The 13733-nt window shown below is 38.7% G+C and overlaps 1 protein-coding gene across 1 annotated transcript; it reads left to right on the forward strand.

The window, feature by feature from the left end:
* The first annotated feature begins 12938 nt into the window (after nt 1-12938).
* LOC308346984 (large ribosomal subunit protein eL43-like) lies at nt 12939-13253 on the forward strand. Its single transcript, XM_080810147.1, has one exon. It carries the CDS (start codon nt 12949-12951, stop codon nt 13225-13227), a length of 279 nt encoding a protein of 92 aa, XP_080666273.1. The 5' UTR covers nt 12939-12948; the 3' UTR covers nt 13228-13253.
* The last annotated feature ends 480 nt before the right edge of the window (nt 13254-13733 follow it).

Genomic DNA, 13733 nt, shown 5'->3' on the forward strand with positions numbered 1-13733 from the left:
CTAGCGGGTCTATCAGAAGTTAGGGATGCTGGGTCAGTCGTGTGACTGGTGTTTGAAGTGGGAGGCAGTCTTGTGGGACTGAGCCCTTAACCTGTGGGGTCCACACTAACTCTGCGTTGTTGTTGTCAAAATTAAGTTATATGATACCTAGCTGGTGGTTCAGAGAGTTGGAGAACTGGTTGGTGTGGGAACCCCCTCCCCTATATTTTGTGTCAGAAGTGTTGTGGGTAGTACCTCTCTTCCATTGCACAACTAATAATGAATTTCTACCAATACTTCCTAGACATTTTGTAAATCTGAATTTTCCTTTTATTTTCCATCTCTACAGTCACTATCCTGGTTTAGTCCCTTATAAACTCTGCACAGTCAATATAAACTCACACTTCTCGTAACATAATCTCTTTTTTCTAGAATGCTTCTTTCTTTCAAATTAACCTTATCCTGTGTCTAGTTAATCCCTTTGATCCTATAAATCTCAGTTTAGGAGATTCCACTGCGACTTAGTGTCCTCTTTTATGGAAAGACTGCCTATGTCCCTGGGAAGATTAGGGACCCTTCTGTTCTCAGCATCATGAGAACAACACCATCCCTGCACTCACAACATTCCTTTCTTGAGAAGTAGATGCCTCTGTTAGTTGTTTCTACATTCTCTGAACATAACAGAGTACTTGCTCTATAACAGTTCCCCATAAAACATTCCTTAAGGGCCCAAGCTTGCTCTAAATTCCCCCTTGAAAACATCAGTATAGTCAGCTGTGTTTCCACATATACTTCTTACCTTTGCTCAAGATACAAGATAGGAGCTACTCAGGAAAATGTCTGCCCTTCAGGTTTTATGATCATTCAGTTCTACACATCTTTCTTTCTTTCTTTCTTTTTTTTTTTTACTTGCTGAGACATTATTCACAATTAAAATACTTTTCATAAATAAAACTCTTAACAAATGATCATGCATTTGAATTAGTTAAGTTCAAAATAATGGTACTTCTTCTTTTTAAAAATTAATTATTTTATTAACATATAATGTATTATTTGTCCCAGGGGTACAGGTCTGAGAATCATCAGGCTTACACACTTCATAGTATTCACCGTATCACATACCCTCACCAATGTCCATAACCCAACCACCCTCTCCATAAACCCTTCCCCCCCCAGCAAGCCTCAGTTTGTTTTGTGAGATTAAGAGTCTCTATGGCTTGTCTCCCTCCCAATCCTATCTTGTTTCATTTTCTTCCTTCCCTACCCCCTAACCCCCCTACTCTGCCTCTCAAATTCATTATATCAGGGAGATCATATGATATTTGTCTTTCTCTGATTAACTTCTTTCGCTCAGCATAATACCCTCTAGTTCCATTCACATCATTGTAAATGGCAAGATTTCATTTCTTTTGATGGCTGCATAGTATTCCATTGTATATATACACCACATCTTTATCCATTCATCTGTTGAAGGACAGCTATCTTCTTTCCATAGCTTGGCTATTGTGGACATTGCCCCTATAAACATTCAGGTACATGTGCCCCTTCAGATCACTCCATTTGTATCTTTAAGATAAATACCCAGTAGTGTGATTCCTGAGTTGTAGGGTAGCTCTACTTTCAACTTTTTGAGGAACCTCCATGCTGTTTTCCAGAATGGTTGCACCAGCTTGCATTCCCACCAACAGTGTAGGAGGGTTCCCCTTTCTCCACACCTCTCCAACATCTGTCATTTCCTGACTTGTTAATTTTAGCCATTCTGACTGGTGTGAGGTGGTATTTCATTGTGGTTTTGATTTGTATTTCCCTGATGCCGAGTGATGTGGAGCACTTTTTCATGTGTCCGTTAGCCATCTGCCTGTCTTCTTTGCAGAAATGTCTGTTCATGTCCTCTGCCCATTTCTCGATTGGATTATTTCTTCTTGGGGTTTTGAGTTTGATTAGTTCTTTATAGATTTTGGATACTAGCCCTTTATCTGATATGTCATTTGCAAATATCTTCCCCCATTCTGTCAGTTGACTTTTGGTTTTGTTGGCTGTTTCCTTTGCTGTGCAAAAGCTTTTGATCTTGTTGAAGTCCTGATAGTTCATTTTTGCCCTTGGTTCCCTTGCCTTTGGCAATGTTCCTAGGAAGAAGTTGCTGTGGCTGAGGTCAAAGAGGTTGTTGCCTTTGTTCTCCTCAAAGATTTTGATGGATTCCTTTCTCACATTGAGGTCCTTCATCCATTTGGAGTCTATTTTTGTGTCTGGTGTAAGGAAATGGTCCACTTTCATTCTTCTGCATGCAGCCGTTTCATTCTTCTGCATTTCCCAACACCATTTGTTGAAGAGACTGTCTTTTTTCCATTGGACATTCTTTCCTGCTTTGTCAAAGATGAGTTGACCATAGAGGGGTCCATCTCTAGGCTCTCTATTCTGTTCCATTGATCTATGTGTCTGTTTTTGTGCAAGTACCATATTGTCTTGATGATGACAGCTTTGTAATAGAGCTTGAAGTCTGAAATTGTGATGCCACCAACTTTGGCTTTCTTTTTCAACATTCCTCTGACTATTTGGGGCCCTTTCTAGTTCCATATAAATTTTAGGATTATTTGTTCCATCTCTTTGGAGAAAATTGATGGTATTTTGATAGGGATTGATTAAATGTGTAGATTGGCTTAGGTAGCATAGACATTTTCACAATATTTGTTCTTCCAATCCATGAGCATGGAACATTTTCCCATTTCTTTGTGTATAGTTTTCTGAATACAGATTCTTTTCCTCTTTGGTTAGGTTTATTCCTAGGTATCTTATGGTTTTGAGTACAACTCTAAATGGGATTGAGTCCTTAATTTCTCTTTCTTCTGTTGTCGAGGTATAGAAATTTTTGGTTGTTGTTGGTGTATAGAAATGCAACTTACGTCTCTGCATTGATTTTATATCCTGACACTTTACTGAATTCCTATATGAGTTCTAGCAGTTTTAGAGTGGAGTGTTTTGGGTTTTCCACATAAAGGATCATATCATCTGCAAAGAGTGAGAGTTAGACTTCTTCTTTGCCAACTCAGATGCCTTTAATTTCTTTTTCTTGTCTGATTGCTGAGGCTAGGACTTCTAGTACTATGTTGAATAGCAGTGGTGATCATGGACGTCCCTGCCGTGTTCCTGACCTTAGCGGAAAAGCTCTCAGTTTTTCCCCTTTGAGAATGATATTTGCTGTGGGTTTTTCAGAGATTGCTTTGATGAAATTGAGGTACATACCTTCTATCCCTACATTTTGAAGAGTTTTGATTAAGAAAGGATGCTGTACTTTGTCAAATGCTTTTTCAGCATCTACTGAGTATCATATGGTTCTTGTTCTTTCTTTTATTAATGCATTGTATCACATTGATTGATTTGTGGATGTTGAACCAACCTTGCAGCCCAGGCATAAATCCCTCTTGGTCGTGGTGAATTATCCTTTTAATGTACTGTTGGATCCTATTGGCTAGTATTTTGGTGAAAATTTTCGCATCTGTGTTTATCAAGGATATTGGTCTGCAATTCTTTTTTTTTGATGGAGTCTTTGTCTGGTTTTGGGATTAAGGTAATGTCGGCCTCATAAAATGAGTTTGGAAGTTTTCCTTCCATTTCTATTTTTTGGAACAGTTTCAGGAGAATAGGTATTAATTCTTTAAATGTTTGGTAGAATTCCCCCTGGGAAGCCGTCTGGCCCTAGGCTCTTGTTTGTTGGGAGATTTTTTATGACTGCTTCAATCTCCTTACTGGTTATGGATCTCTTCAGGTTTTCTATTTCTTCCCAGTCCAATTGTGGTAGTTTATACGTCTCTAGGAATGCCTCCATTTCTTCCAGATTGTCAAATTTGCTGGTATATAGTTGCTCATATTATGTTCCTATAATTATTTATATTTCTTTGGTATTGGTTGTGATTTCTCCTCTTCCATTCATGATTTTATTAATTTGGGTCCTTTCTCTTTTCTTTTTGATAAGTCTGGCCAGGAGTTTATCAATCTTATCAATTCTTTCAAAGAACCAGTTCCTAGTTTCATTGATTTGTTTTACTAGTTTTTTGGTTTCTATTTCATTGATTTCTGCTCTGATCTTTATTATTTCTCCTCTCCTGCTGGGTTTAGGCTTTCTTTGCTGTTCTTTCTCCAGCTCCTTTAGGTGTAGGGTTACGTTGTGTATTTGAGACCTTTCTTGTTTCTTGAGAAAGGCTTGTATCACTATATACTTTACTCACAGGACTGCCTTTGCTATCTTCCACAGATTTTGAACAGTTATGTTTTCATTATCATTTGTTTCCATGAATTTTTTCAATTCTTCTTCAATTTCCTGGTCGAGCCATTCATTCTTTCATAGTATGCTCTCTAGCCTCCATGTATTTGAGTTCTTTCCAACTTTCCTCTTGTGATTGAGTTCTAGCTTCAGAACATTGTGGTCTGAAAGTATGCAGGGAATGATCCCAATCTTTTGGTACCACTTGAGACCTGATTTGTGACCAAAATGTGATCTATTCCGGAGAATAGATCTGCGCACTTCCATGTGCACTAGAGAAGAATGTGTATTCTGTTGGTTTGGGATGGAATGTTCTGAATGTATCTGTGATGGCCATCTGGTCCAGTGTGTCATTTAAGGCCTTTATTTCCTTGCCAATCTTTTGCTTGGATGATCTGAGAAATGGATGATCCATTTCAGTGAGAGGGGTGTTAAAGTCCCCTACTGTTATTATATTATTGCTGATGTGTTTCTTTGATTTTGTTTTTAATTGGTGTATATAGTTGGCTGTTCCCATGTTAGGGGAATAGATATTTAAAATTGTTAGATCTTCTTGTTGGACAGACCCTTTGAGTATGATATAGTGTCCTTCCTCATTTCTTATTATAGTCTATGGCTTAAAATCTAATTGATCTGATAGAAGGATTGTCACCCCAGTTTTCTTTTGATGTTCATTAGCATGGTTTTCTACCCCTTTACTTTAAATCTGGAGGTGTCTTCGGGTCTAAAATGAGTTTCATGTAGACAGCATATTTTGGTCTTTTATCCATTTTTTATTTTGGTTTTCTTTTTTTATCCATTCTGATACCCTATGTCTTTTGATTGGGGCATTTAGCCCATTTACATTCAGGGTAACTATTGAAAGATATTAATTTAGTGCCATTTTATTGCCTATAAGGTGACAGTTACTGTATATTGTCTCTGTTCCTTTCTGGTCTACTACTTTTAGGCTCTCTCTTTGCTTTAGAGGACCCCTTTCAATATTTCCTGTAGGGCTGGTTTGGTGTTTGAAAATTCTTTTAGTTTTTGTTTGTCCTGGAAGCTTTTTATCTCTCCTATTTTCAATGACAACGTATCCGGATATAGTATTCTTGGCTGCATATTTTTCTCATTTAGTGCTCTGAATATATCATGCCAGTTCTTTCTGGCCTGCCAGGTCTCTATGGATAAGTCTGCTGCCAGTTGAATATTTTTACCATTGTATGTTACAGACTTCTTATCTGAGCTGCTTTCAGGATTTTCTCTTTGTCACTAAGACTTGTAAATTTTACTATTAGATGATGGGATGTGGACCTATTTTTATTGATTCTGAGGGGGACTCTCTGTGCCTTCTGGATTTTGATGCTTGTTCCCTTTGCCATATTAGGGAAATTCTCTACTATAACTTGTTCCAATATACCTACTGTCTGCCCCCCCCCTTTATTCTTCTTCTGGAATCCCAATTATTCTAATGTTGTTTCGTCTTATGGTATCACTTATCTCTCGAATTCTCCCCTCTTGGTTCAGTAGTTGTTTGTCTCTCTTTCACTCAGCTTCTTTATTCTCCATCATTTGGTCTTCTATATCACTAATTCTCTCTTCTCCCTCATTTATCCTAGCAGTAAGAGCTTCCATTTTTTATTGCACCTCATTAATCGCTTTTTTTTTTTTTTAATTTCAGCTTGGTTAGATTTTAGTTCTTTTATTTCTCCAGAAAGGGATTTTATTTCTCCAGACAGGATTTCTCTAATATCTTCCATGACTTTTTTGAGCCCAGCTATCATCTTGAGAATTGTCATTCTGAACTCTCGATCTGACATATTACCAATGTCCATATTGATTAGGTCCTTAGACGTCGGTACTGCCTCTTGTTCTTTTTTTTTGTGGTAAGTTTTTCTGCCTTATCATTTTATCTAGATAAGAATATATGAATGAGAGAATAAAATACTAAAAGGGTGGCAAAGACCCCAGAAAAATGTACACTAACCAAGTCAGAAGAGACCCCAAATCAGGGGGAGAAGAAAGGTGGTAAAATATATTAATTAGACTGGTAAGTAAAACAGAGCCACACACTTGATTTTTGGGTGTATTTTGGTCTCTTAGAAGAAACTACCTCCCAAAATTTTAAAGAAAGAAAAACTTATATATATATACACAAAAATAAGGGTAAACATGATGAAGGGTTGGAATATAACTGTAAAGATGAAAAATTTTTAAAAAATTCTAAAAAAGGAATTGATAAGTTGGTTGGAAAAAGAAAGAGAAAAAAAAAGTGGAGAGAATGTGCTCAGGCCGGACACTAGAACAAAGCCCTGTGCTAGATGTAGGGTGTATTTTGATCTTTTAGAAGAAATCATATCCCAAAATTTTTTTTAGGAAAAAATAAAACCTATATGTTTACAAAAAATTAGGTTAAATACAATGAAGGATAAATTATGACTATAATAGTGAAGGTTTAAAAATATTTTTTATTAGAAAGGTATTGTTAAGACAAACTAGTTAAAAAATGTTAAAAAAGGAAAGAGGAAAGGTTAAAAAAATAGAATAAGAAAAAACAAAATTAAAATACATTAACTTAACTTTGTAAGACTAACGGATCATGGGGAAAAAGCCATGAATTCCATGCATTGCTTTCCCTTAGCTCTGAAGTTCCGCTCTTCTCCTTGATCGGTAACCTTGGTCTTGGTTGGATGTTCTTGCTGATCTTCTGGAGGAGAGGCCTGTTGTAGTGATTCTCAAATGTCTTTGCCCAAGGCAGAATTGCGCAGCCCTTGCAGCGGCTGGGCTAAGTAATCTGCTCGGGTTCGCTTTCGGGAGTTTTGTTCCCTGAATGCTTTCCGTAGAGCTCTGGAGGATGGGAATGAAAATGGCAGCCTCCCAATCTCCAGCCCTGAGGAGCTGAGAGCTCAGGGCCCCACTCCTCCGTGCACCCTTGGGGAAAAGCAGTTAATCCCTCCTGTCTTCCTCGTCTCTGGCCACACTCCGTGGTCACCTGGCCTGTGACCGAGTGTTTCTGTCTCTGGTGCACAGCCTGGTTTGGAGTCTCTAAACCCAGCAGATTCCTGCAGCATGCCTCCATGCCACTCCTCCTGGAGAAGAAAGGTGAGTCTCCCTGGATCTGCCACTTTCAGGGTCCCTTCTCAAAGAGCAGTAGCCCGACTGTGCCTTGGATCATGGTTTAAGGTAACCCAGAGCTGAGAGCTCACTCCTTGGCTCCGTCTCTGCTGCCAGCCTCCCTGGTCCGATACCTGGGAGCTCTGCCACACTCGGACTTTCTGTGACCCCATGGGTCCTGAGACCACACTGTCCCCATGAGGGGTCTACCCCTGCTTAGTCTCTGGATCAATGTCCCTCAGTGGAGGAGACTTCTAAAAGTTCAGATTTTGTGCTCTGTTGCTCCACCACTTGCCAGGAGCCAGCCCCTCCCCCTGTGGTCTATCATCCTGCTGCTTCAGATTCACTTCTCTGCACATCTTACCTTTCAGAAAGTGTTTGATTTTCTGTTCCTAGAATTGCTGCTCTTCTTCTCTTCGATCTCCTGTTGGGTTTGTAGGTGTTCAGAATGGTTTGATAACTATCTAGCTGAACTCCTGCGACCTGATGTCATCTCAGTCTGCTACTCTTCCACCATCTTGCCTCCAACCCTCTACACATCTTTCTAAAGCATGTATCTCACCCAATCCTTTCTGTACTTTCTTTATCTTCTTATAATTCTGAAGGAAAGTTCAGGATGAAGCTAAAATGCTATTTACCCTTTAATATCTTTGGATTTGGGCTTTTCCTAGTTTGCTCACCATCCTTCCATTTTCTATGTGCATCTTGGGCACCATTTCTAAAAGGACTTGTACTCTTCATAATCAGCATGAGTTTCAAGCCTTTATAACTGCATGTCCACTTTCTTTTTTACCTTAAACACCTTCCACGTAAGACCTCCCCCTTCATCTAAATCCTGTCCCTCTATTAATGCATCAACCCTCTTTGTTGGGACTTCCCTGTAATAGCTCTGCCTACATTACCTCCCCACATCCAAGGCTCTGTTCTCATTGTACCATGTGCTTCCTCTATCATGTACCCATCCCATTCACCGTCATTATCAGTTTCTGTTTCTGTTTCCTCTAGGTGAGTACACACCCCTTGAGGGAAGGACCTCTGTCTTGTTGGACCTGCATTTGCAGCATTAAGTGCAGTATTGGACACATAGTATGAGATCAGTTACAAAGGAAAGGAGAGGGAGAAACAGAAAGAAAAGCCAAGAGAAGAAAGAATGGTGGGCGTGTACTAATTTCTAGATATTTAAAATCATTCTGAATAGTAACTTCTATAACACAAATGTCCCAGTAGCTAAGTGATTGCTGTCCTTTCCATTTCTACAATACCTTATAAAACAAACATTAGTTTTACCATCACAATTCATTTGATCCTCTCAAATGAATAGATTTTGGTGATCTTGCCATTTTTGAAGCTGTAGAAAAAGAAACTCAAGAGATTCGTGAAGCTGGGAAGTAAGAAAACCAGGATGTGAATCAGTCTGATCAACATAAATCTGGATTTTCTGGTGCCATATCCAGGACTAACTACATAACTTGTGGGGCTCAGTGTGAAATAAGAATGCAGGGTACCTTGCTCAAAAGTACTGAGAATTTCAAGGCCATGACAGCAGAACGTTAAACCAAGCTCAGGCCCCTTCTGAGTATGGGGCTGGGTGCATCTCCACAGGTTGTCTGCCCTTGAAGCTGGCCCTGACCAGGCTTTACCATAACTCCATGGGCTCTCCTTTTGAGCACTAAGAATGGGGTTGGCACCACATTGATCAAAGGCAAACTTTTCCTTGTCAAGCTAAAGAGAGCAAGAATTAGCATAATGCACCAAGCACTGGGGGTAGGTGTTTCTGGTGTCACCTCATGAATCCTCATAATAGCCTAGCACCTTCTGAGATGCATTTCTCCCAACATCTTCACTTTCCAGCTCAGTCCTGTGTCTTTCAAAGCATCAGCTCTTCTGGGAAAGAGTTCTTTAAGCTCATCCCTCTAGTTGGTATGACTCCTTGCTCTCCTATGTGTTCTCATTATACCCTCAGCTGGCTCCAGGGCATCACCTGGGTTAATTTTGCTTTCTTACCTGGTACAACAACAAATTGAGACTGAGTCACATAGCTAGAAGTAAAGGTTATTATTGTTGAGATAATTTAGGTTCATTGCTCCTTTCACTGCTCATCCAGCCTTCAGTTATGCTGCTCTGTCCTGTTTGAGGTGACCTTTGCCATTTCACATTACTTTTATCCCCACAAAAGTACACTGAGGTGTGTGTGTGGGGGGGGTGGTATCTGGTTCTTTAGGTGAGATGTAATACACTGATACATATAAGGGTCTTACCTAGGCATTGTGATCTGGTGAAGGTATGGCTCCGTGTATGTGAGGTAAGTATGCCTGTTTATCTCTCAAAAACTTGGATTAAAGAATTAAGCCAGGAAAAATCATTCCTCTAAGAATAATACCTAACAAGCTATCACTTGCATCTGTAAAGGGAGGCAAAAGCCCTATGCATTCTAGGAAGCTTGAAGACAATATTAGCATTCCTTACAAGATATGATTTGCTAAAATGCTAAATGCTCTTAGTGTCATAGTGGAACTGTTCCATTGGTCAAATGAACATTTTACTGTGATGTAATATCAAATTTTTTTTTTAAAGATTTTATTTACTTGACAGAGATCACAAGGAGGCAGAGAGGCAGGCAGAGAGAGAGAGGAAGGGAAGCAGGCTCCCCGCTGAGCAGAGAGCCAGATGCGGGGCTCGATCCCAGGACCCTGAGATCGTGACCTGAGCTGAAGGCAGAGGCTTTAACCCACTGAGCCACCCAGGCGCCCCATGTAATATCAAATTTTTAAGAGTTTGACTTCACTATTTAAATTTAAATATTAGGGGCCCCTGGGTGGCTCAGTGGGTTAAAGCCTCTGCCTTCAGCTCAGGTCATGATCCCAGGGCCCTGGGATCGAGCCCCCAATCAGGCTCTCTGCTCAACAGGGAGCCTGCTTCCCTTCCTCTCTCTCTACCTGCCTCTCTGCGTACTTGTGATCTCTGTCAAATAAATAAATAAAATCTTTAAAAAAAAATTTAAATTTTAAAATACATTTAAAAATGTAATGTAAATACCTCTATCTTTAAATATCAGAATTGATATATAGAGCAACAAGGTAGAGCTCAATGTTCTGGATATAACAGAAGACACACAGAAGCCAAAAATCAGCTCCTTGAAGTGTGTTAACTACTGAGATATGACCAAGATGAACAGCTTTGTATGGTTTAATTGGTTTAGTTAATTGAAAATGAGGTGACTGATTTTTAGAAGGTATTTAAAAAGTGCAGTTAGGGATCGACGTTTTCTAAAGTGAATTCATAAATCTTTGATAATCCTCAAACAGAATATGGAAGTATTGATATAAACAAGTAAGTCTCCTATACATCATATAAAGCCATATGAGGTTAAATCAATGAGACTGTTGTTTTGTAGCTGGATGTTATTTCTCCACGAATAGTAGTAAAGCTCACTGTAATACAGAACCTAATGTGGAATTAATTTAAAAGTTTTTTTTTAAAATGACTTATTTGTAGACACTCTTCCAGGATATTGGGAGGAAACTGTGAAGAATTGAAGGAGATCCTCATGGGCACATCCTGGGGAATCTCACTAATTGTTAAACTGCTTCTCTATTGATTTCTCAGCCCTTCCTCCACTGTGGTTGGAGGAGAAACAGAGGCATCCAAACTATTAAAGCAAAGTATGCGGCTGAGACTGGCAGGTCTAGAATGGACAGATTCACTGTGTCTGCCAAGGTCAGCTTGGCAAGGGCTTTGTTCCAGATAACATAATTTTTTAACCATTATTTTGATGGGTATCCTTTCAGAAGCCTAGAAATATTACCTCCTGTCCTTTAGCTCAATCGCTCAACTTTCCCTTTTTTTACTATTGTGAAGGAGGTTATGTCTTGAAAATTTAAATACTCATTCTTTTCTAGTTTCTCAAGTATATGACATTTATTCTAGCTGGACCAAGAATTCATCAAACCTGGAGAAGATTAAGACATGTTATTGCAAGGAGGATGATGTAATAGCTTCTGACATGGAAAATAAGATTTTTCAAATTCCTTAAGTTTCCTTTCAGTGGATCGAGAACACTGGTGGATGAAGAGAAGGAAGAAGTTGAAATTCAGCCAGTTGTGTGTTCTGAATTTTTCTTGCTTGGGCTCCTGCTGAAACACAAAAAAAGAGTAAGTAAATGAGAGTAAATGAGACCAGAATTGGACTTTTGTGCCCACTTCTCATTTGATACTCTAAGCATTGCAAGCTATTCCTTCAAGCTGCTTATCTTATGAAGTAAATATTGTTCTTCTCATTTTAGAAATTGAGGCAAATGCAAGTGAGCAGATTTGCTCAAAGTTATTCAGATGTCATGGAACCTACATTTGAACTCAGGACAGCTAACTAACCTCTCTTAATTATAATACCATACTGCCTTTCTGTACTGCCTTGTGCACACAGCTGTGCTAAAAAGAAAAATAATAAATAAATAAATACAATTAAAATAGTGAAAACCTGAAATAAAGTCAGTAAAATTGTAACATTTTGCATTTATAGAATAAATGAGTTTCTGGTCATATTGTTATTGGATGTGATATCAAGGATGTGATATCACTTACCATGCTAATGTCGCCAGTCTTAAAATGTTAAGTGGAAATGGAAATTTAATATTTAACTTTCACTTCCATGTTGTCTTGCTTAAAAAAGTACAATTTCTCTGAGTTGCACTTATGTTCAGGTGAATCCAAACTAAAAGCCTATCTTTCTATTTGAATGTCTTCAATGGTTTTGTTACTATTGATAATTATGAAAAGTAATATAATTTCTGGTTTTGACTTATGAAGGACCATAGACTTCTTCAATAGATTTGTAATTTCCTCAGAGTTTCAGAAAGTAAATTTTTTAAAAAGATTTTATTTATTTATTTGACAGAGATCACAAGTAGGCAGAGAGGCAGGCAGAGAGAGAGGAAGGGAAGCAGGCTCCCTGCTGAGCAGAGAGCCCCATGCGGGGCTCAATTCCAGGACCCTGGGATCATGACCTGAGCTGAAGGCAGAGGCTTTAACCCACTGAGCCACCCAGGCGCCCCCAGAAAGTAAATTAATTGTGACAATAAAGTGCTCTTTGAAGCTCTTTCTAATAGGGCACTTTGTTTATATTCCAGTCATTCCCTTAGAGCTGGTGTAAATATTTCACAATTATTTTGGGAACCAAACTTTTTATATACAGGTATATTTTCAGTCTTCATGTTATTTAATCCCATCATCCACAGAATATAAACTGTCTCTCATTTAGATGTTATTTTCACTTTTTGGTGGTTGGCTTTTCATTCACACATTGTAAAGAATTATTTCATAGCAGTTTATTTCTGTTATCAACTTTTAAAACTTGACAGTTTGGTTCTCTTTATTTATTGTTTTACAGACTTGATGTCTCTAGTGCAAGGCTTCCTTCTGCTTGGAAACCTGTTTAATGATGTAGCAATTCAAGTAACATTAACTACCCTAAATTAAAATGCTCTCCAGCAAAAAGCAGCAGTTGTAAATCATTGGAATTTGAAAAAAAATCAGCATTTTTAGGATCTGATCTTTAATGTACAAGATCTTGGTTAGAAAATGAAGATGAGCTCTCTGGGCTCAGACCTAGTTTGAGGCGACATGGCTAAACGCACCAAGAAGGTCGGAATCGTGGGCAGATACGGGACCCATTATGGTGCCTCCCTCAGGAAGATGGTGAAGAAGATTGAGATAAGCCAGCATGCCAAGTACACTTGCTCCTTCTGTGGCAAAACCAAGATGAAAAGACGAGCTGTGGGGATCTGGCATTGTGGCTCCTGCATGAAAACCGTCACTGGTGGCGCCTGGACCTACAACACCACTTCTGCTGTCACAGTAAAGTCTGCCATCAGAGGACTGAAGGAGTTGAAAGACCAGTAGAAGCGCCACCGTTTGAAACATTGCTAGCCTATAATAAATGGGTTAATTTATGTAACAAAAAAAAAAAGAAAAGAAAAGGAAATGAAGATGAGCCACCTGTATAATTTTGTGCATGTATTTCAACATACGGATGCTGAGGTTCCTATAAAAGGGAACACCTTCATTACTAAGTGAGAAAAAACACAAGAATATCATCAAACATAGTAGATGAGACCAGTTTTTTTTTTTTTTTCAGCTTACTCAATAATACATTATGAAAAAACTGCACAGGGAAAGAACAACCTAAATGTAGGTGGGACCCACTAAAAATGTCAAAATATATCCTAGTTGGAAAGAAATGGTTACAATTCATCAAAGTAGGAAAACTAACTGGGAGCAACTTACATACAGGCATAAAAAACTTTTCTGCAGTTAAGTCACAATAAAATATTTGGCCTCACCTGCAACAAAATCAAAATTGTGGGGAAATTTAACCAAGTACCTATGGAATTTGAAGAAGCAAACAG

Source organism: Martes martes (genome assembly GCF_963455335.1).
Source record: "Martes martes genome assembly, chromosome: 8".
Lineage (NCBI taxonomy): Eukaryota > Metazoa > Chordata > Mammalia > Carnivora > Mustelidae > Martes > Martes martes.